Below are 20,325 nucleotides of genomic sequence, written 5' to 3'. Positions count from 1 at the left end.
GCAGAGGGCGCGTGCTCCCGGCAGGCTGTGCGCGAGCGCGAACCTTCCACCCGAGCGTGAGGAGCTCGCTGCCGCTGAGAGCGCGGGAGGCCGCCTCGCGAGGTACCGTGTAGACTTAAGTGCCGGCCAGGGAACCCCACCGAGGGGTTGGGTGCCCCTCGGACCCTGGAGTTAGAAAGTGAGGGCTTTGGGACCAGCTTCCCCTCAGAGACCCAGGACCTCTCCCTCCGCACTGCTGCCCTTGGCGCGGATGGTTCTGTGATGGGGGGTGGCTAGCAGCGTCCCTGGCCTCTACCCACTAGATGCCAGGCGACCGAAAATGTCCCCAGACTTTGCCCACTGTCCCCCAATCGCCTCTCCCGCATAAGGACTGTGCCAGGGTAGTGCAGGCCAGTAGGTCTTTAAGGCGCCACCCCCTGTCGTGTAGCAGCGCAGCCTGTGAAGTGGGCATTGGCATCTTTTATACAAATGTAGTAAAGTAGCCCCACGTTGCTAAATCAGCTGAGGAACTCGTTGAAGACAGTGAAATGTCACCCCCTGCTCCCCTCCCAGCTTTGGTGCTGGTATTTTCGAGCATCCCAAGGTGCAGCCAGGGGTGGGAACCTGTGCCCGGAGTCAGGCATTCGTGGTAGAACCCAGCTCAGGTCTGGTTCCAAAGCCCTTGTGCTTTCTGGTTTTAAAAGTGTGAATATTTCTGCTGGAGAAAAATATCATAAGCCTTTTATACCCCTGTGATTAAAAGCCATTTGGAGGGACTTCCCTAGCGTTCCAATGTTTAAGACTTTGCCTTCCAATGTAGGGGGTGTGGGTTCCATAACTGGTTGGGGAGCTAAGATCCCACCTGCCTCCAGGCCAAAAAACCAAAACATAAAGCAGAAGCAGTATTGTAACAAATTCAATGAAGACTTTAAAAAGAGTCCCCGTCAAAAAAAAAATCTAAAAAAAAAAAAGCCATTTGGAATGATAGATATGTATTACTGTATTTTTACAAAAGGCACGGTATTAATTAGCCTATCAATACTATGGAAAGACCTTTTTTTTTTTTTTTTTTGCGGTACGCGGGCCTCTCACTGCTGCGGCCCCTCCCGCCGCGGAGCACAGGCTCCGGACGCGCAGGACCAGCGGCCACGGCCCACGGGCCCAGCCGCTCCGCGGCACGTGGGATCCTCCCAAACCAGGGCACGAACCCGCGCCCTCCGCATCGGCAAGCGGACTCCCAGCCACTGTGCCACCAGGGAAGCCCAAGACCATTTTTTTATGATGTATAGATTACATTATTCTAAGACGTTAGAATGAAGTACTTTTCTAGAATATGACTACTTTTTAAGGTATTCTTTACCTAAAAATACACACTTTGGGATCGTTTGTGTTTCACAACCTGGAATTAACAGTATGCCTGCATACTTCTAAAAGGAATTGTACAAAACTGCATAGCTCATTCCACTTTTTTGTGTTAAAACACAAAATTTTCTATCATAATTTTTTTGGGCTGTGCCATGTGGCTTGTGGGATCTCAGTTCCCTGACCAGGGATTGAACCTGGGCCCCAGCAGTGAAAGCCCAGAATCCTAACCACTGGACCACCAGGAAATTCCCAATCACAAACTTTAAAGGATGTACCATCTAGATGATCATAAATGTTGGCATTTTAAAATGCACATCACTCTTAAAAGTACTGAAAGAAATCTAAATTTAATAGCATTTTCATACCCGTAAACATCTATTTAAAAATACATGAATAAACTAAAAAATTGAAAATTTTCTTTTGCTTTTTCTCCCTAAATTCATAATTATATTTCTATTCTACTTTCTCCACAGAATTTCATTCTAACATATATATATATGATCAAAAACTTTTGAGTAATCTGTCATGTTTCTGTGCAACACAAAAATATAATTTGAAAATGAAATTTAAAATTTTTTCATAATACTGTAAGTCTACATTTGTTTCCAGATTTAAAATTACCTTTATTTCTACTCACTTGGCAAATAAAAGAATATATTCCATGCGTTCATAAATAGTAAATAAAAGAATGTTACTGAAAGTGTATAGAATGAAAGAGATGGGGCTGTTCCTCCCCTCATGCCAATTCATGTATCTATGAGTAAATATTACATATTGCTAGAATGAGACAGATTCAGTCCCAATTTTATGGGTTTTTTCATAGATGTAAGCTGAGTGAGATACCTTGTTCATAGCAAGATGCACATGAAGGGGTTTTGTCACTGCAGTGTCTCTTAACTTTTTAAACTCCTTTCCACACCAGAAATCACCTAGTAAGCAACAAAATTTTTTAAAATTATCACCTGACAGTTTGGTTAGGAAGAACCTCCTTTAGTTCTGTTGAAAATAGAAAATTTGAAACCACCTGACTAGCAGAATTTGTTAGCCAAGTCATTAAAGCTGTGTTCTCAGTTTCTGGAAAGTATACCAAAAGTCTTAACTAAGATTTACTAAATAACTGTTAAACTTCTTGACTGAAAGCACATTCTCCTAAGTACATGTGGAAGATCTGGCAAATGATTTGCTTCACACTAATTTTGCCTGCATACCCGTTTTAAACGGGCTTCTAATCACTGTTAAAGCTTAGCAGGTAAAAGCCTGATAGCAGGGGTAAGCTGGGACAAAGTGAGAGAGTGGCATGGACATATATACACTACCAAATGGAAAATAGATAGCTAGTGGGAAGCAGCCGCATAGCACAGGGAGATCAGCTCGGTGCTTTGTGGCCACATAGAGGGGTGGGAGGGAGACGCAAGAGCGAGGGGATATGGGGATATACGTATACATACAGCTGATTCACTTTGTTATACAGCAGAAACTAACACACCATTGTAAAGCAATTATACTCCAATAGAGATGTTAAAAAAAATCCTAATAACATGACTGAGCAGAAACTTGAAGGGATGAGTGTTTGGCTAGTCATGTTTATAAAAAGCCAAAGTAGAGATGGAATCAAGATACAAAAGCTCTAGTAGAAAAAGATCTCAGAGTTGGCAAAGGGCTGTTTTAAAAACACCAAGATGGGGGCAGGAAGTATACAGAAACTACTTTCTGCTCAATTTTGAACCTAAATCTACTCTCTAAAAAAGTGTATTTAAAAGGAAAAAAAAAAGATAGGGATAGGTAGTTAATAGTAAAGCCATGTTGCTGAGAAGAAAAAAGAATTTAATCCCTTAGAAAGATGCATGATTAGGTCTGGAATAATACAGTGATTGTTGAGAAGTAATGAAGGCACAGTTATAGTTAGCGTAATTTTAAAAACTGAAGGTGGGTGGTACTCTGACATTTTAGCAGCCCCAGAAAAGTTGCAGAAATTCAGAAAAATTCAGAAATTGATTTGCTTGAAAGTTGATCTGAAATACCAGCCTCATTTTCATACTAGCATGCCTGTACAGAGAGCCCTCTAGTGGTTTCTTTATTAAAACTTAATGCCGTCAACTTCTTTCAACTATTCAACTATCTGGGAGGTGATACGAGAAAAAAAATTTTTTGAACACTTCCAGGGTTACCTGTTCCATTTCTTGAATTTTAAATTATTAGAGAGCATTATTCAAAACCTATATTAAGCTCCTCTATTAAGACCAAAACCATTCAAAGGAATATGAGGTCTGAGAAATTGAATTCTGTTGATTTAGTCCATTTGGAGGGCCATTCAACACCTATTATTTTCAGCAGCACTAAAATAGAAACGAAGGTTGAATTGGCTCTGTATTCTAAACAGTGAAAAAGAGCAAGTTGTCATAAAGTTTTGTTCTTTGATCCTACCCCTGCCTGCCAGATTCCCATTTAAGTATATTTTTGGCCGCATTAACGCTTCTTGTGGGATGTTAGTTCCCTGACCAGGGATTGAACCTGGGCCCTGGCAATGAAAGCGCCTAACCACCGGACCGCCAGGGAATTCCCTTAAGTATTATCATAGTAACTTACATTTGCTAGGGAACTGATGAAGAGTGAGCCAGGAAATGTGAAAATCCTAACCATATCCTCTTATCCTCTCCATCACCTTATCTGTGAAATGGTGGTAGTTATGGATATGCCCTACCTAGCTCTGGCTATTGTGGTAAAGATGAAAGAAGGTAATATATGAGAGTACCTTTAAAACAAGATTTATTTAGATTTAAATGAGCAACTATTACTCATCCCTATTTCCAAAGCAGTCAAATTAATTAACCTGATTAATAATAGACATAGCTCAGCGGTGATATGGCCACTGGCAGTCCTAGAAAGAATGCATTCTTTCTGCAGAGGAACAGGAAAGACTTGTATGTTACTTACCTACCTACGTACTCTATATTCTTTATTTACCAGAAGATAGTAGTGTCTACATACTTCCCTTTTCCTCTAGTAACTGGGAAAATGGTAGAAGTTTGTTCTTGCTTTGTGTGTGTGTATAAGTATATATATCTGTGTGTATGTATATACTTATGTATGTTCTATCCCCTGCCCCAAATATCAGCATACTACAGTACGACCATTGGCTTAATTAGAAAGTATGCTATGTTGGCCACTGTGTCCACTTCTGTCCCCATTACTTAAGTAGAAACCTTATGTGAATGTGGTTTAACTTAAGGATGTCATGTGCTATGCTGATCAAAATTTCACCTTTCCTTGTTTTTACTCCTCTCTTCTAATTGGCATGATAGAAAAACAAAGTCAATGATTTCTTTTATGTTAAAAATGAGCAAAAGGGCTTCCCTGGTGGCGCAGTGGTTGAGAGTCCGCCTGCCGATGCAGGGGACACAGGTTCATGCCCCAGTCTGGGAAGATCCCACATGCCGCAGAGCGGCTGGGCCCGTGAGCCATGGCCGTTGAGCCTGCGCGTCCGGAGCCTGTGCTCCGCAACGGGAGAGGCCCGCGTACCACCAAAAAAAAAAAAAAAAAAAAAAAAAAAAAGACCAAAAAATAGTACTTGATGCTATCAGGCAATTAGATCTTTGCTTAAGAAAAGCAAGATTTGTGACTAAAAGGAAACATTTTCTTGGAACCAACCTTTCATCACTAGGACTTAAAATTCCTTTTTAAAAAATAACTTTCCATAAGTTAAAATTAGCATCTTTACAAATACTAGCAGAGCCACTAAATGAAATATTAACAGCAAAACAAAAAACACAATTAAGAAGTTGAATATTTTATTATTAAACTGTTTCTTATTTTCCTGCAAGGCTGTTGCTTCACTGTATAAAAATAGCACCAGCAAACACAGTATATTGCAAAATTAAAATAGTAATGTTCTTCACTGGACACTATACAACTAACAAACTTTTCTCCACTGTCATTTATTTCCAGTGGCAAGTTCATTGAGTATTTTGACCCAAATCCAGGGATGGCTGTAAGCAAGTTACAATACTATATAAGGTTAAGATAACAATGTTATCCTTGAATTAATTTTTATAACTAGTTTTACCACAGATAATTTCAGGAATTCTGAGTATTATAACTGGAGACTAGCCTAAAAATCACAGGGTGTTGTGGAAAAGATGCAAGGTGTTTATGTGAAATCATTAGGAACTTAAGGGGTATTTTCTTCAGGCAACATTGTTGCTAAAAGTTGCTTTTTAAAAATCTATCCACCACTAATTTAAGACAACTATACTAGATTAAGTTGTTTCCAACTAGTTTATTTAGGGGTTCCATTTTCACTCCTCAATAGATTTTATGTATTTCTCATATGCTTCTTCACTCATTAGTTCATCTAGTTCTGAAGGGTTACTGAGTGTCATCTTGATCAGCCAACCTGCAACCAAAAAAAAGTTATCTTATATTAGTATCTTATGTTCCAAATCACCTTTTTAAAGAGAAAGTCAAATTCATTCAAAATGTAAATTCTGAATGCCTCAAAATTAACTTACTATTCTTTACATAAATCACTCATTATTTGTTCAAAGAGCTTTAAATTTTAGCCTTAAGAATTAAATTAATATTCCTTACATATCATAACTGAAAAGAACCAGAAGAAATTCTACCATAATGGATTAAGAACTTCTAGGCTGTAATAAGCATCAACAACTTTACACACGGATCCAAATACACAAGGCCAGGTATATCTTTAACAAAAGGAACACCAACACTGTGACTACTTAGATTAATGGCATTAGAAAGCTTTAGTAGAGAGAAGTAGGTGATAGGAAACAGAGAACTACAACCTAATGCTAATTTTGCATCTTGTTGGCTGTGTGACCTTAGCAGAGAAATCCTTTGGCCTCAATTCATCTACAAAATGGAAAAAAATGCTGCTAGCTTACCTTACTACATTACTATGAAGATGAAAATGTAAGAAAACTGAAAATTAATGTAATAAATGTTATTCTATTACCACCTACATCACACAATGTGATTAGATGCTTTATGACTGAAGAGGTAAATACTCTGAAGTGTTTACAATGAGTCTACACTATGATACTAAGAACCCTATAAAATAAGGAAATGCTTTTATTGACAGAGATTTTAAACATACCCTTATATATTCAGCTAAACTGTTTTCCCTTTTTAAAGCAGAATATCCCTATTTAGTACCAAGAAGGGCAAAAAGAAGTCACCATCAGCTAAAGATTGCTTTAAATTCTAGATTAAATGTTAACTGCAGCAAACAATCCTTAAAAAAATTTCTAGCAACAACTTACCATCTTCATAACAAGATTTGTTGACAAGTCCTGGATTTTCTGCTAGAGCTTCATTAATTTCAGTTACTTCTCCTGATAGAGGAGAATAGAGTTCACTAGCAGCTTTCACACTTTCCAAAGCACCAAATTCCTCTAAATTGAGAAAAATTAAAGAAAATATTAAATGTCAAGTTAGTGACCCCAAAATACAAAATATGGAGAAGTGATCACCTCTAATACAGTAATGATAGAAATTCCTAAATATCTTTAATTAAAGTAAAACCATAGGTTTTGTCATGCAAGATCTTCATTTATCCAGTCTGTAGCCTGACAACCTGGCCCCATCCAAAGAGCACAGGGTAACTAGAACACAAGTAGAAAACCAGTCTGATTTGCTAAAGGGGTCAGAGGATGGACTGTGGGCCCCCAAGGTGGCTGGAAATTGAGGGTTGAAATTCTAGAGAGAAGGGAGCAGTAGTTTAGAGAAAAAGTAGTCAGTATAGAGATCTCAAAATGATCCACAGACCCACATGTTGGAATTAGCAGAGAACCTTAACATAGCTACTGTAAGTATGTTCAAAGACCAAAAAAAAACAAAAACAAAAAACCAGTGAGTGAATATATGGGGAAATACTTGCAAAGAAATTATAATTTTTTAAATGGACATTCTAGAACTGGAAAGCATAATATCTAAAATAAAACATTCACTAGATGGCATTAACAGTAGACTGGATACTGTGCAGAAGGGTCAGTGAACATGAAGATCATCTGAAACCAACCAATCTGAAGAATAATTTGAAAAGAAAAACAAAGACTGAAAAATTAACAGAGCCCTGGGATTTCCCTGGTGGCACAGTGGTTAAGAATCCACCTGCCAATGCACGGGACATGGGTTTGAGCTCTGGTCTGGGAAGATCCCACATGCCACGGAGCAACTAAGCCCGTGGGCCACAACTACCGAGTCTGCACTCTAGAGCCCGCGAGCCACAACTACTGAAGCCCGTGCAACTAGAGTCCGTGCTCTGCAACAACAGAAGCCACTGCAATAAGAAGCCTGCGTACTGCAACGAAGAGTAGCCCCTGGTCGCCACAACTAGAGAAAGCTTGCATGCAGCAACGAAGACCCAATCAGCCAAAAAAAAAAAAAAAACAGAGCCCTGCTCACCTACAGGACAAAATCAAGTGATCTGAACTGAATGTGATGAATACAACACACCAAAGTTTGTGGGGGCAGAGCTAAAAAAGTGCTTAGAAGGAAATAATATCTTTAGGCGTTATTTAAAAGAACATCTTAAAATCAATGACCTGGCTTCTAAAGACACTAGAAAATGAACAAAAGCAGTCAGTTTATGGAAAGGAGGCAACATTAGAAAAAAGGGATGACACTGGTGATTTTTTTTTAATGATTTTTAGCCTTGAAGAAAGGACACTGGGGCTTCCCTGGTGGCACAGTGGTTAAGAATCCGCCTGCCAATGCAGGGGACACGGGTTCGAGCCCTGTTCCGGGAAGACACCACATGCCGCAGAGCAACTAAGCCCGTGTGCTACAACTACTGAGCCTGTGCTCTAGAGCCTGCGAGCCACAACTACTGAAGCCCGCGTGCCTAGAGCCCGTGCTCCACAACAAGAGAAGCCACTGCAATGAGAAGCCCGTGCACTGCAACGAAGAGTAGCCCCCGCTCGCCACAACTAGAAAAAGCCTGCGTGCGGCAACCAAGACCCAACACAGCCAAAAATAAATAAATAAAATAAATAAATTTAAAAAAAAAAAAAAAAAAAAAAAAAAGAAAGGACACTGATCTGTGCCAGGTGGAGCAGCCAAAATTCTGAGAGAAAATCTCAGTCTTACTGGTTTAAAGGCCTAGGAGACAAGAGTTTGGAGCCACCATAGCTACTGGAAAGTGAGCTGGAAATCTCATTAAGGATAGAGATAAAAAGGAGAGCCCCAAATTCTGTCCAGGTCTCTGAATGATCCCTGAATCATATGTGCATGGGGCAGACTCCAAGTGTCCTAGATAAGGCTAGAAGAATCAGACTAAGATTTTAGCTGCCACTCACCACAAGGGAGACAGCATTTTACAGTATGGATAAGAGAAGTCCAGTAAAAAAACCTGAAAACCAACAAAACCACAAGTTTCCAGAAGCTAGAAAAAGGAAATTAAATCTAAGTAAGTTGGAGGAAGAAAATAAATATATGAAAGAACAAATGAAATGGAAAATAAGAGAAAATTTAACATAGTAGAAATTTGGTTCTTTCAAAAGATTGATAAATTTGATAGAGCTAGCAGACTGATTGAGAAGAGAAAATTACCAATATGAAGGAATGAAAAAGGAGTCCTTACTACAGATCGTATGGGTATAAAAGGATAATAAATGAAAAATATGAGCATCTTTATGCTGAATATAACAACATGAAGTGGAAAAATTTCTCAAAACCAATGTAAGATAATATAGAAAATCTGAATATATATTAAAGAAATTTGTATCAAAAACCTTCCTACAAAGAAATCTGGCTCATATTCCACCAGTTAATTCTACCAAACAATTAAAGAAGAAACAACACTAATCTTGCACATTCTTTCAGAAAAAGAAAAGAGGTAGGAATATTTCTAAACTTATTCTATGAGGTCAATATAACAGATTCCAAAATTTGACAAAGTCAGTTTAAGAAATGACCAATATCTCTCATGAACATAATGTACAAATTAGCAAATCAAATCCAGCAGTATGTTTTTAGAGATAATTTTTAATTTTTGTATCATGACTACCAGGAATGCAAGGTTGGTTAAACATTAAAAAATGAATCACCATTCATCACATTAACAAGAAAAACCCTTCGATCATGTCAATAGATGGAGAAAATGAATTTGACAAAAATTCAACATCCACAAATGATAATTCTCAGCAAACTAGATATAGAAAGGAACTGCTTCATCTGATAATGGGCATCTATGAAAAACTCCACAGCTAAATATCATACCTAATGATGAAATACTATATCTCTGCGAACCTTGGTATGGGCCACAGTTGCTCACTTTCTCAGTTCACAGTGCCCTGAGTGTCTCAGTAAGGTTTTGTGGTAATCTCTAGACCAAAACAAATACCTAACACTTCAATTTATTGAAGGTCCAAACTACTTAGTAAGTTTTTATATCCTAACAATTGAGTAGCAGTTTGAAAAAATTAACACACATATATTGAACAAAAAAGAATTTTCATTTTTAATTACAATTTACAGATATGTGTCTGTTGCATACTGTATTAAGTTCTCCATCAGGGAATCAGGTCACATCAATCATTGCCGTACCTGATGTTCCATGCCAATTGTGCAGTACTTGCTTCAAAGTCACATTACCCAAAGTAATATAGTAAGATCCAACATTGAAATTGTTACCTCCATTGTTTATTAGTTTGTGCTGTGTCCAACAGATGTTAAAAATTAAAAATACCCCACAGCACCTCACGGCACTAGGGTATATAGTCTGGGAACTATGAAGATAGACAAAAGATTTCTTAGAGAAGACAATGTTCCATACATATATATGACAAAATATTCATAAAATACATTTCTGAAAAAGGATTTGTATGTAGAATTTAAAATGATGCCTAAAAATCAATGGTAAAAAGATAACCCAAGTAAAAGACTAGAGACTTCACAAAAAAAGATGTGAGTGGCAAAAAGCACATGGAAAGGTGAACAATAATCTGTCCTAGGGAAATGCAAGTTAAAACCACAATGAAATATGCAGCACCTGGAACTCTCTCATACTGTTGGTGAGAGTGTAAAATGGTATAACCTCTTTGGCAAACATGATGGGACTTTGCAGCATAAAAAAGCAAAATACTGATCACTCAATATGAATGAATCTCAAAATTATGACATTAGACAGATGAAGCCAGACATAATACATATTGTGTGATTCCTTTTAAATGAAGTTAAAGAACAGGCAAAACTAATCTATGGTGACAGAAATCAGAGAAGTGGTTGTATATTGAGAAGAGTTTTGATTGGCAAGGTTTACACAGTGTATAAACACAGTTGTCAAAACTCTGGCTTATACAATTACGATCCATGCATTTTCACTGTATGTAAATTTTGTATCACTTTAAAAAATACCTTTAGCAGAAAGTTTAAAGAAAGCATTCATTAGTTTAAGGGTATTACTCAACATATTTAGATTAATAGAATTTTTTCTATAATAGAAGCACAAAAAGTAGGTTCATGCTCCTCACTTGCTATAAAGAGATGTTCAGAAATTTCTGATCTGCTTGAGAACAGCAAAGTGCATACACAGTAAATAAAACATGATTAAAGAAAACAGATACTTAAATTCTGTCGGACTATCTTACATATGTCAAGGAACCCATGAATAATAATATACGTGGTTCCACTGGCTGACATTTATCAAGCACTAATCTTATGCTGGATATTATGCTAATTTCATTTAATCCTTACAGCTACTCTATGAAGTATTATTATCCCAACTTACAGATGAGACCTACATTAAGTAATCTCTCCCAAATCACACAGCTGATATGTTGAGAGGCCAGGATTTAAAACCAGATTCTGACTCAGAAGCCCATGTTCTATCCTGATATTCTTTACTGCCTTCAAAGAAAGACAGATTTTATTTTTTAAACTTCAGAGACTTCAGCTATATTATACTATATCAACGTGTGGCGGGGAGGGTGCTAAGAGCCATTTCCCTCTACTTCCTGCCTTCCATTGTAAGGTCTGAAAATGCTCATTATTCTCCTCACCATCATTCCTTACAGTTAGGCATGGCAATACGACCTGGACTTGGCTAAATTGATAAAAGAAAAGGTGATCTGAGAGATTTCTGGTTGAGATATTTGTTTCCGATAAAGAGACAAAGAGAGCCTGTCCTTCTCTTCCTACTTTTGGATACTGTCATTGAGAACATGATGCTTGAAGGTTCTGCTGCCATTCTGAGACCTCTGACATGCTGAGGCAGAAAAAGTAAGAGAGAGGTTGTGTCCTTGATAATCTTCACTGAGCCACTGAGTCAATCCTATATCCACCTGTTTCCAAGATTGCTTGTATGAGATATGATAAACCCCTGTTGGTTGATCTACTCTTATGTAAGTTTTCTGTTACTTGAGGAAAAAGCACTCTAAATGATCCTGGGTACAAACAAGTTATTATGCAAGATAAAGAAAATTCATGGCATGAATCATGACATACCAAGATGAGAAAAACACTCACCTTGTTTGTTCAATTTTGTCCCAACTTCAGGCAGACTACAGTAAACAACATCTCCCAAAGCTTCCTTTAAAAAACAAAAACAAAACACCAAACCTCTAAGAAATCAAATTAAACCTAGTAAATAGGAACAAGCCAAACACTGAATCCCTTTAATTCAGACAGTACATACTTTACACCCGAGGGGCCAAATTCTTTAGTTTTTCTTATAACCCTTTAAAAATGCAAAATTATTCTTACCTCAGGATCTGCAAGAAAACAGGCCACTAGCTGCATTTCCCAGAGGTGGCAGTGACCCCGTCACAAACCATATGCCCCCTAAAGGATTACTAGCTCCTCTAAGAACACACTTTGTGCTTTTCCACCTCTGCAATTTTACTGAGGCCATTTCCCCTACTGCATCTGCTGACTAATAAGTAATGATCTCTCCATCAGGTGAGGGGGTTACAACGCCTTGTACTACTCAAGGCATCCGTCACACAATGCTTTGTATGTCATTTTCCATGTAGTTGATTCCCCCTCATAAACTCCAGGAGGGGAGGACAATACTTATGCAATATTTCACAAAGCATGCTGTACTGGGCCTCAGTAGGTACACAGATATGCCCATGAAGATATAGTTGTCATTGATTCTCAGTACCTGAGATCGCAACATTTCTGAAGAATACTGTATACTCCCATCAGTTAATATCCCCCGCCCCACCCAGAGATCCAGCTGAAAATCAGTGATGCATGCTGCTATTTGGCTTCTCAAGTTTTCTTTTACACACTATCTCAATATGGGATCAGTGGCAATAAGGGAATTAGTAGAGACAAACTCTAAATAAAAGGTTTATCTTTGTGTAATCTGTGCCAATCTAGGTGTTCCCTCTTCAAGTCCCCAGATCACAGTGTCGACCACTGTTATCCACAAAACACTGTCAACACTCCAGCCCTTTTGCTTACTCTGCTTCTTTCCTTAACTGCCCCAACATGAAACAAACATTTCTCTCTTGAATCTAATTTTTAATTTGAAGTGTTAACCTTTCAATATCTCTAAAAACACTATATGCTGCCCTAACTAAACTATGTTTTACTTTTTCCATCTATGACTGATGTTCTTCTTAGGGCCTTTAAAGGGCCCAAAGTAATACTAAGGGACAGAATAAACAATTTTTAAAAGGTAAAGCAATCCAATTTAGGCAAGAGCAGACTGAAATATTTCAAGACAATCCGATACCTGTGCAAAACTGCTGATTCCCACTGTTCCAACACCGTTTTCTGTTGTTACCCATTCATGTTTGTCTGTGAATTTACGACCTAAAATAGAAGACCAATATTTCAGAAAAGCAGTGGCATCACTTCTTAAAAAGCATTTTTTTTACATATCAATGCTGTCAATCGGCAAGACCTTCCCAGTATTTGTGTTTGACTTATTGGCATTGCCATTCAACAGTATACTGCCCAGGACAAAACAGATCATGTGAGAAGACACATCTCAACATTGGTATCATTTAGGCAAAGATGGCTTGATGTGAACACCTTTGCATCTTTTGGAGATATATTATTTGCCCTTCACATTACTCAGTCTAAATCTCACACACACACACACACACACACACACACACACACACACACAAATTTTGCAGCACATTTCAAATATATATTTATCTATTACTGGTCTGTCATACAAAGGAAGTCTGTCCCTCTGAAGAAAGAGTGATGAGGTTTTGGGAGGAGCATAAAGACTGCTCATAAATGATTTAACCTAAAAAATTATGTGCCTCTTTAGGTAGAGCTGTGTGGAATCTTAACAGGAATAAAATTGACCTGGAACAATTATAACTTGACTAAGTTCTTGATTCCACCTTAAATGAATTCAAGTTTCCCCTTGAGGAAAGTGGCTACCATCATTTAAAGAAGCAAACTATACGATCAGAACTCAATAGTCACCTCAGAGCTAAGACATTAAATGGCAGAAAGGCAGCCTCTGCTCGACATTCATTGGACAGGTTAGGCCTTGGCTTTATGGGCTGCTTCTCTTCAAATACACGGATGGCCAAAATACTCAAGGATTCTTGGAAGAAAGACCTGCCAAAGTTCGAGTGATGTGAAAAAAATTCCTTACGATTTAATGTCAAAAGTACTTGCTTAAAATAATACATTAAAAAAAAAAACTTACCTTCTTAAATATATATCACATTCTGAAGTGAAGCAGTATTTTTCCAAAAATACTACATCGGAAGTTAATAAGAAAATGGCTCGTTAATTTCAATACTGTTTTACAGTAAGCATTGCTGGTTCACTCTTACCCCTTACCCAAAAGATAACTGTACTTAAAACATTAAACTGCCTTGATTACACAGCTCTGATACACAGCAGAGTGTAAATAAAGAGTATTTCTTTCTTTTCCTCCCAATCATTAAAAAACTTTAATATCATACTCCTCAGTGGAAGAGGTTGCAAAATCTGCCACAAAGTAACTTGCTTTGCTTCACTCCACTTCAAATTACTAGATGCTTCAGGTCAACGTGTGTTTCCCTAAGAAAGTGTGTTTGTACTTAGTGTTCTGACTGCAACCCATTCTCCCCGCCGCCTTTTCTTGACTTTCAGATCTCAATTCAGCAGCTCTGCCTGCCAGATGCCTTATGCAGCCCTCCAAGCCTGGGTTCCTGGGCCGTCCAACCTGCTCCCACAGCACTCTGCACCACTCTCCCACCCCATTCCCCCCACACACTCACAGCACTTAACAGGCTACAGTTTCCCCCAGGCAGTAGACCAAGTACAAAGCAAGAGCAGGCTTTATCTCATCTGTATTCCCAGTTCAAAACACAGTACTTGGCATATAGTAAGCACTCAAAAGCTGGAGTGAAGTAATTTTTTTTTTTAAGTTTAAGAGGATGCTCAGCAAAACATCTAATATATAGTTATTTGGCTACAGGACTCAATTCTCCCTAACATTCTGTCACAACTCTAAAACTGGCAGTTTAAATCTAATATACCTTTTAAAAGTAAGGACTGGACAACCATAAACATATATGACTTCTCTGAAATTATTGTCCTGACTTTGGTCTTGCCATCGTACCTAATTGTAAAGATAATCTTAGGAGTAAGAGTGCTCTCACATTCAATTTAGCAACTGAGCAACCACAAGTTTAGAGGAAAAGGCAGCAACATTGCTAAGCTAAATGCACCTAGGTCCACTTGATTTCAAAGGCCATGAAGTCTTTGTACTAGGCCATGCAATTTAGGCAAAAGACGATGATTCGTACAATTCTCCTTTAACCCTTGGCCCAACAGGAAAAAAGGGAACAGGAGATTAGGTAAATAATTACTTTTCCTTTGAGTCTTGAAAAACATGGGTTTTGGCCCCCCCAAAATTAGGTGTGTTGAGTAATTTATGAGAAGTTTGCATTCTCCTCCCTTCAGTCACTGAGTCAAATAAAATATATTAACATTTGATCAATTTTCCGCTACCTATTTGATTCTATACACTAATATTTAATAAGTAATATTTATCAAGTACTATGCGTCAAGCTATATGTACAGCAGTTACATTATTTCATTTCATCCAACAAATCTGTAAGGTAGGGATTATCATTTCCATTTTTCTGATTAGGGAAACAGACTCAGAAGTTAAGTGACTACCCAAGATGTCACAGCTCATAAGAGGTGGAGTGAAAATTTGGAACTCGGTCTCTTTAGTATTAAAATCCTAGGTGTTCAACCAGATCATGGGTATTGATATCTCGGGCAATATTTAACTAGATAACAGGAAAATGCAAAAAGCTAGTGATAGTGTAACAATGAATAACCAAAATACATAGGTTTGAAATTCCGTTCTTATCTGAGAAATGCTCTTCCCTTGAAATGCCGCACTAAAAGAGCTGAGAGATTATAATGGGTGGGTGGGGTGGGGAGGAGGTAAGCGTCATTATGTTTGACCTTGGACTAAACCTATCAACTTTTCTAGTCCCAAACAGGTTTCTAAAACAACGAACTTAATGAGACAACAGCCACCACAGACCTGCGCTCTGTCAGCAAGAAGCCTGAGTTCTCGGAGGTGCAGTTAGTGTCTCAGGTATTGGTCCAGGAAGTAAAACGGTTTTTCCTCTGCGGTAACGTGTGCTAAAGTAGGACAGATGGCCAAGACATTTACGGGCAGGTCTCCCTGTTACTTCAAGTCCATGTAAGTAAGGCCTCGTTTCAGCCCAACACACATTCACGACTCGATACAGACTTCAGTAGAACGTCTTCTGTGGAGTCCAGTAGAGTTTTATCTCACTGCTTTAGGAAATAGCTGTCTCCAAAGTTGTGCCAGCTTTAGCTGGTAAAAATCTAGACCCAGTGCTTTAAATTTCAATAAATGCTCTTGCTTTACTTTTACTTCAGAATTCAGTGACGATCCGGGTAGCAAAGTAAAGCCTATTATTTGTCTTCACTCTTAGGGTTCACGATGCTCACAAATGCTAGAAACCTAAGGTCAGGAAGGAGCTCGGCGACGCTCGCCCGGGTCTCCAGCAGCGAGCGCCCGACGCTCCTGCCGGAAGCAGCCGGGACACAGCGGCCGCGCGTGTTCTCCAGGCCTCCCCGCCCCCCTCCCCCCGCCTCCCAACCCGCAGGACAAAGACTGCGGGGTCGTCCAAGTCACTCAGGGAGTAGCGGCCTCGCGACACGGGATCCCAGCAACAATAAGCGTGCGCAGGGGTCGCCTGCCTTGACGGGGGCGACCAGCGGCGGGGACCCGAGGTGAGGATCGAGGCCCCAGCCCCTTCCCCCGAGTCAGCTTGGCTCGCCCCACGTGCCCGGACGCACTTACCCGACAGCAGAACGGGGCCGGTGCACAGCGGCCGGACGGCGCCCGCCCGCAGTCCCCAGGGCCGCGGCGGGCAGGGCGCGTTGGGCGCAGAGATGGCGCGCAGGCTGCAGACCGCGGCCCGCACGCTCCGCGCCACTCGCAGCGCCATGTTCGCAGGGGTGTAGAGGGTCTCCGCGCAGCATCTAGAGCACCCCCGGCCGGAGGGGGCGGGGCGGGGAGGGGGCGGCCCCGGGCCGGAGCGAGCCGGAGCGAGCTGGCTGGACCGGCGCGCAGGGGCGGGGCCCCGGGAGGGGCGGGACCTGGTGGGGCGGCAGGCGGGAGGGGCGTGACACTCGAAACGCTTTGTGGCCCGGAAGGGGCTGCGGCGAGGGGCGGGGACTAGTACGGGGGCGGGCCGGGTTGGGCCGGCCGTCAGGGGCGGGGCCTCCCGGGAGGCGTGGAGCCACGCCTTCCGGCATTGCTTCTGGGCGAGTGAAAGCGCTAGGTCAGGCCTTCTTGCCCCCGCGACCCAGCCGGGCGGTGCAATGGGCTCCAGTCAGGGGTGGTACTGCTGGGCCAGCGCATTCCAGTGCCCTTGGGCCCTGGGGAAGGCAGGGTGCTCCCAGTTCTGTTAAAAGATTAGTTGCCTCCCTTCTACGAGGATCAAGGTCACCCAGAGCAGGATTCATAGTAGGTCCAAACAATCATGCCAGCCAAAGATGGTTATTGGGCATTGGCCAAAGGCTCGGTGACACAAATGCAGTTTCTCTTTGACTTTTTGAAATATTGAAAACAGTCCAGGAACCCACTTTATTACTTTACAGATCCCAGAAGGCCCACGGTCCCCAAAGAGGGTACAGACAGAATCATGAAACTCATAGAGGGGCAAGGACTTGTTCAAGGGGTAGGAGTGGCTTCTTGGTGGAGTCTGGACTGCAGGAGCAATCAAAAGGCAGAGAGTTGAGACCCAGCATGATCAGTTCCTTACTTAAGCAGGAGACATGTCCCACCCAATCCAAGGAGACAAAATAATTAGGTTCGAGGAAAGATCTCACCTTTAACATGGATTTTATGGAGTGGGCATGAATCAGCAAAGAAACGGGGGAGTGAAAAACACTTCAATCTCTACACCTTCAGTATTACAGGATGAGTACCTTGAATGTGTGTGTGTGTGTGTGTGAGTGTTTGTGTTTGGGCGACCCAAATGTTACGGTGAGATTCTGCCTCATTTATAAAATTGGAGATGTGGGCACATGTGTGTGGTGGCTTGCAAGGGCTGTTGTGCTCCATTTTCCTCTGAGTAAATCATAGCCACTTATTGAGCCCTTGTTATGTGCTGGGACTGTGCAGATATTATCTTTGTAATCTTCTCCAAACCCCTTCTGGTAGGTATTATACTCATTTTTTAGATGAAGAGCTGGAGACTCAGAAAGTTTAACTAACTTTCCCAGGAGTGGAATGAGGAAGGCATTTTATGACTTAAGCAGTTACTAGGTGGCAGTAGCTGAACTTGCCCTCTAGTCTGATTCACAGTCAACTGCTCTTAAGCTCTGTTCTACTTGCCGCTGTTTGGGATGCTGCCTGGCTCACAGTGGTCTACTCTAAACTCCAGATCTTGGCTGGTTTCCATAATGTCATGTTCTGTTTTTGTTTTATTACAAGCCACTGCAGCATAATGCAAGCCATGCCCTAAAATATTTATTCCTAGCTTCACTAACTCATTTGGTATGAAGAACAAGATCACATATCAATGTGTGGGCTATGTCGTGGGCCCTTACGCCAAAGCAATAGGAAGTGTGTCTTTTTTTTTTTTTTTTAATGTAACAAGCATTGTGGATTAAAAAAAATTTTTTTTTCGTCTGATTATCTTTGTAACATCCATGGCTTGGAATGTGAAAGGTCATCTCATTGGACAGTTGGTACAGGCACCTGAAAATGCAGTGGTCATTTCTTTCAGGTATCTCAGGGGGGCCTGCTCATCTCCTTGAGAAGATATATTTTTCTCTCGCACAACAAGAAATTTCCAATTTGATATTTATAGTCAACAGAGAAGTGGAGAGTGGATGGGAAAGATGGGAAAGAGAAATGAAGAGTTTATAACTTCTCTAGATCTTAGAACTTTTCCTGTTTAAACTAACGGACTATATGTGTCTGGGTAGATTTCTGTATCAGACTTTCCGGAGACATGTGTGTACTTGGTATGAATTATTTGATGCTTATCTGCCTATATAGCTCATGTTCATACCTGACACAATAAAGAATGAATGATGGGCTTTGGGGTGGATAGAAGATAAATCCCCAAGGTCTTATGTGTATTGCCACGTTATGTGTCTCTCTGTTTATAAAGGATTCTGGCTTTTGATTGTCATGGTAGTTAGGTGGGATCCTGGTTCAGCCATCATAAAAGGATATTTAAGCTCTCATCCAGATAGAAGGCTGGCAGTAGTTCAGCTTCACGGTTAAACTAGCTGTTTAATGACCTCATCAAGTGTGCATGTTCCTCTCATCTTTCTGCTCTGCCATCTTCAGATTGTTCCCCATGGTCTCAAGGTAGCTGTCAGAGTTCCAGCAGTCTTAGACCAGACAATGTCCAGCACTAGAGCCCATCTCTTTTGATTAGCAAACTGACCTTTCCCTAAAGTGTCCTAGAGACCTCTTTTCATTTTTCATTGGCCAGACTGGGTCATGTGGCCACCCTAAACAGCTCATTGTCAAGGGCTTTTTTTTTTTTTTTTTTTTTTTGCGGTACGCGGGCCTCTCACTGCTGTGGCCTCTCCCGTTGCGGAGCACAGGCTCCGGACGCGCAGGCTCAGAGGCCATGGCTCATGAGCCTAGCTGCTCCACTGCATGTGGGATCTTCCCGGACCGGGGCATGAACCCGTGTGCCCTGCATTGGCAGGCGGACTCTCAACCAGTGTGCCACCAAGGAAGCCCTGTCAAGGGCTATTGCTAAGACAAATCAAGATTTACTTTGAGGTGGCCACAGGGTCACCTTACCATGAGTCATGTAGGGTAGGGGTAGGGGCTACCTGAACAGATTGGGATTCTGATAGCAAGGAGGGAAGCATGGAATGGATTTGGGGCAGGCTACCTAGAGTATCTGCTACAATGGGTGTGTGAGGAGGAGAGACAAGACAGGGTGAATTGAAGAGGATTCGTGAGGTGCTTCTCCTGCATAAGAGAGGGGAAATGTGCACTTATCCACATAGTCACCTGGAAGACTTTTATTATCTAGGTCTGTGGCTCTAAGAATTTAAAGCATGTTTATCAAGTCTGACTGCACATTGGAATCATCTGGGGGTGCTTAAAAATATTGATGCCTGGGACCCATCGATTCTGATCAATTTGCATGAAGTCTGGGGTTTCTAGCGTGTAGCCAATATTGAGAACCACTGGTGTAGATCAACGATTCCCAAAGTATTGCCTAAGGAACACGAGCCCTGATTGAAGTGCTTCAATACCAGAAGCCATGGTCATAGGGGTTTGGGAATCATTACACACTTTATTGCTCACATTCATCTCATCCCAGAAGACTCACAGTGCACATTTAGCATATTAAAAGCTCTAACAGTTCCCATGCTAAAACACTTGTGTATCCAGTGTTTCCCACATTTGATCTAGAAACATTTGGGGGAGGATGACACCTGTCATAAGTTGAATTGTGGCCCCTAAAGAGATAGGTTGAAGTCCCAGCCCCAATACTGGGAAGAAGGCCATGTGGC

General features: G+C 40.9%; 1 protein-coding gene and 1 long non-coding RNA gene across 4 annotated transcripts; one reads left to right on the top strand and one right to left on the bottom strand.

The window, feature by feature from the left end:
* Positions 1 to 17: 17 nt before the first annotated feature.
* LOC309794578 lies at positions 18 to 19,336 on the top strand. Of its 2 annotated transcripts, XR_014292148.1 has the most exons (5): positions 18 to 102; positions 5,290 to 5,332; positions 15,779 to 15,886; positions 16,254 to 16,554; positions 18,013 to 19,336. It is a non-coding gene; the product is annotated as an uncharacterized lncRNA (long non-coding RNA). The 2 variants fall into 2 exon arrangements; XR_014292149.1 differs by lacking the exon at positions 18,013 to 19,336 and having other exon boundaries at positions 16,254 to 16,615.
* On the bottom strand, positions 5,606 to 16,898 carry GCSH (glycine cleavage system protein H). Of its 2 annotated transcripts, none has more exons than XM_082606222.1 (5): positions 16,625 to 16,898; positions 13,046 to 13,125; positions 11,830 to 11,893; positions 6,624 to 6,755; positions 5,606 to 5,737 (listed from the first exon to the last, which is right to left on the bottom strand). In XM_082606222.1, exons 1-5 carry the CDS (start codon positions 16,770 to 16,772, stop codon positions 5,640 to 5,642), a joined length of 522 nt encoding a protein of 173 aa, XP_082462348.1. In that variant the 5' UTR covers positions 16,773 to 16,898; the 3' UTR covers positions 5,606 to 5,639. The 2 variants fall into 2 exon arrangements, with proteins under 2 accessions (XP_082462348.1, XP_082462349.1); XM_082606223.1 differs by having other exon boundaries at positions 6,624 to 6,695.
* Positions 19,337 to 20,325: the final 989 nt, after the last annotated feature.

The sequence above is a fragment of the Mesoplodon mirus genome, assembly GCF_964341445.2.
Source record: "Mesoplodon mirus genome assembly, chromosome: 19".
Taxonomy (NCBI): Eukaryota; Metazoa; Chordata; class Mammalia; order Artiodactyla; family Ziphiidae; genus Mesoplodon; species Mesoplodon mirus.
Note: the sequence above shows the minus strand (reverse complement) of the source record. Positions and strands in the feature narration are given on the sequence as shown.